General features: G+C 24.9%; 1 protein-coding gene across 1 annotated transcript in view; it reads left to right on the top strand.

The window, feature by feature from the left end:
* Positions 1–2,097: 2,097 nt before the first annotated feature.
* Positions 2,098–3,682, top strand: part of LOC113979838 (otoferlin-like) — a gene marked incomplete at both ends in the record, with an annotated part of 2,204 nt that continues 619 nt past the window's right edge. Inside the window, one exon of the mRNA XM_027707117.1 lies at positions 2,098–2,214. Within this exon, the coding sequence (XP_027562918.1) occupies positions 2,098–2,214 (117 nt within the window). The remainder of the gene's footprint in view (positions 2,215–3,682) is intronic.

The raw sequence follows: 3,682 nt of genomic DNA, 5'->3' as shown, positions 1-3,682 counted from the left end.
TAAAAACCCCGTATTTTTTATTTCTATTAAAAAAAAAGTATTTTTATTTCTATAAAAATTCTGCATTTTTATTTCTATTAAAAAACCCGTATTTTTTATTTCTATAGAAACCCCCTATTTTTATTTCTATAGAAAACCCCTATTTTTATTTCTATCAAAAACTCGTATTTTTATTTCCATAAAAAACCCATATTTTTATTTCTATTTAAAACCCCGTATTTTTTACTTCTATTAAAAACCCCGTACTTTTTTATTTCTATTAAAAAAACCCTGTATTTTTATTTCTATAAAAACCCCGTATTTTTTATTTCTATTAAAAAAAGTATTTTTTATTTCTATAAAAAAAGTATTTTTTATTTCTATAAAAAAACCCGTATTTGTTATTTCTATAAAAAACCCCATATTTTTTATTTCTATAAAAAACCTGGTTTTTTATTTCTATTTAAAAAATCCGTATTTTTTATTTCTATTAAAAACCCCATATTTTTTATTTCTATAAAAAAAGTATTTTTTTATTTCTACAAAAAAACCCGTATTTTCATTTCTATCAAAAACCCCCTATTTTTTATTTCTATTAAAAAACCCGTATTTTTTATTTCTAAAAAAAACCCCATATTTGTTATTTCTATCAAAACCCCATATTTTTTATTTCTATTGAAAAAACTGTATTTTTATTTCTATTAAAAAAACCCCATATTTTTTATTTCTATTAAAAAAACCACGTATTTTTATTTTTATTAAAAAACCCCATATTTGTTATTTCAGTTAAAAACCCCATATTTTTATTTCTATTTAAAAAACCCGTATTTTTAATTTCTATAAAAAACCTCCATATTTTCATTTCTATAAAAAACCCACGTATTTTTATTTCTATAAAAAACCCGTATTTTTATTTCTATAAAAAACCCCGTATTTTTTATTTCTATTAAAAAAACCCGTATTTTTTTTCTATAAAAAACCCCGTATTTTTTATTTCTATAAAAAAACCCCGTATTTTTATTTCTATAAAAAACCCCATATTTTTTATTTCTATTAAAAACCTGTATTTTTATTTCTATTAAAAACTCTGTATTTGTTATTTCTATAAAAAACCCGTATTTTTTATTTCTATTAAAAAAACCCGTATTTTTTATTTCTATTAAAAAACCCGTATTTTTTATTTCTAAAAAAACCCCCATATTTGTTATTTCTATCAAAACCCCATATTTTTTATTTCTATTGAAAAAACTGTATTTTTATTTCTATTAAAAAAACCCCATATTTTTTATTTCTATTAAAAAAACCACGTATTTTTATTTCTATTAAAAAAACCCATATTTGTTATTTCAGTTAAAAACCCCATATTTTTATTTCTATTTAAAAAACCCGTATTTTTAATTTCTATAAAAAACCTCCATATTTTCATTTCTATAAAAAAACCACGTATTTTTATTTCTATTAAAAAACCCGTATTTTTTATTTCTATCAAAAACCCGTATTTTTTTATTTCTATTAAAAAACCCGTATTTTTTTTTCTATTAAAAAACCCATATTTGTTATTTCTATAAAAAACCCTGTATTTTTTATTTCTATTAAAAAAAACGTATTTTTATTTCTATCAAAGACACGTATTTTTTTATTTCTATAAAAAACCCATATTTTTCATTTCTATAAAAAAAGTATTTTTTTATTTCTACAAAAAACCCCATATTTTTATTTGTATCAAAACCCCCTATTTTTTATTTCTATTAAAAACCCTCTATTTTTTATTTCTATTAAAAAACCCGTATTTTTTATTTCTATAAAAAAACCCCATGTTTGTTATTTCTATCAAATCCCGTATTTTTTATTTCTATTATAAAAAACCCGCGATTTTATTTCTATTAAAAAAACCCATATTTGTTATTTCTATTAAAAAAACGTATTTTTTATTTCTATAAAAAAACCCGTATTTTTTATTTCTATTGAAAAAAACATATTTTTATTTCTATAAAAAAACCATATTTTTATTTCTCGTACTCCTCTTCCCCCCATCCCGGTGCTGTTTCCCGGTGCCGTGTCCCCACTCCCTGTATCCCGGTGCCTGTCCCGCCTCCCTGTATCCCGTTTTTTCCGCAGGAGGGGCTGTCCCAGCAGGCTCGGGCGCTGCGGCAGCAGGTGAAGCGGAACACGCTGCGGGAGAAGCTGAAGCTGGCGCAGAACTTCCTGCAGAAGCTGCGATTCCTGGCCGACGAGGTGGGTCCCAGATCCCAAAAAAAATCCCATGGATAAAGAACCGACTTTGGGATCTTTGGGGCAGCGAAGGGGTTTGTTGCCGATGCCGAGTTTGCACCACAGAGAACTTTGCTCGAAGGGTTCTCACAAAATCAGGGGTTTTATACGATCTTCATATAGGATTAAATGCATATTTAATAATGCATAATTAATAATTCACAATACATCACTATTAATACATATTTAATAATATATAACACATAATAAATACATAATTAATAATGCATAATTAATAACACAAAATACATAATACGTAATTACAATACATATTTAATACATGATACATAATTAACAATACATATTTAATACATGATACATAATTAACAATACATATTTAATAACACATAATTAATAATACATATTTAATGAGACATAATTAATAATACATAATACACCATCAATGATACATATTTAATAACACATAATAACACCTAAAACATAATTAATAATACATATTTAATAATACATAATAATATGTATTTAATAATACATAGCACATATGTAATAATACATAATTAATAATACATCATTAATAATACATAATTAACAATACATAATTAATAGTACACAATGCATCATTAATAATACATATTTAATAATACATACTTGATAATACATATTTAATGATATATAATTAATAGCATATTACATATTTAGTAATACATACTTAATAATACCTAATACATCATTAATAATACCTATTTAATAACACACAATACATATTTAATAATACATAATAATACATATTTCATAATACATTTCATAATACATAATATACAATTATTAATACATAATTAATAATACATAATACATCATTAATAATACCTATTTAACAATACATAACACATCATTAATAATACATAATTAACAATACATCATTAATAGTATGCAATGCATCATTAATAATAAATAATTGATAATACATATTTAATTTTATATAATTAATATCATATTACATATTTAATAATACATACTTAATAATACATAATCCATCATTAATAACATCAATTTAATAACACACAATACATAATACATAATAATACCTATTTCATAATACATAATACATATTTAATAATACATAATTAATAATACATAATACATCATTAATAACTATTGAACAATACATAATACATAACATATCATTAATACCTATTTAACAATACATAATGCATAATCTATGACCTATTTCTCCTATTCCCTGTCACCTTCCCTGTCACCTTCCCTGTCACCCTTCCCTGAGCCCTTCCCTGTCACCTTCCCTGTGTCCCTTCCCTGCCACCCTTCCCTGTCACCATCCCTGTCACCTTCCCTGTCACCTTCCCTGTCACCCTTCCCTGTCACCCTTCCCTGTCACCCTTCCCTGTCACCCTTCCCTGTCACCCTTCCCTGTCACCCTTCCCTGTCACCCTTCCCTGTCACCCTTCCCTGT

This window comes from Neopelma chrysocephalum, unplaced genomic scaffold, assembly GCF_003984885.1.
Source record: "Neopelma chrysocephalum unplaced genomic scaffold, ASM398488v2 Primary Assembly neopelma1_89804, whole genome shotgun sequence".
Taxonomy (NCBI): Eukaryota; Metazoa; Chordata; class Aves; order Passeriformes; family Pipridae; genus Neopelma; species Neopelma chrysocephalum.
The sequence above is the reverse complement of the archived record's forward strand: the minus strand, read 5'-3'. Positions and strand labels throughout refer to the sequence as shown.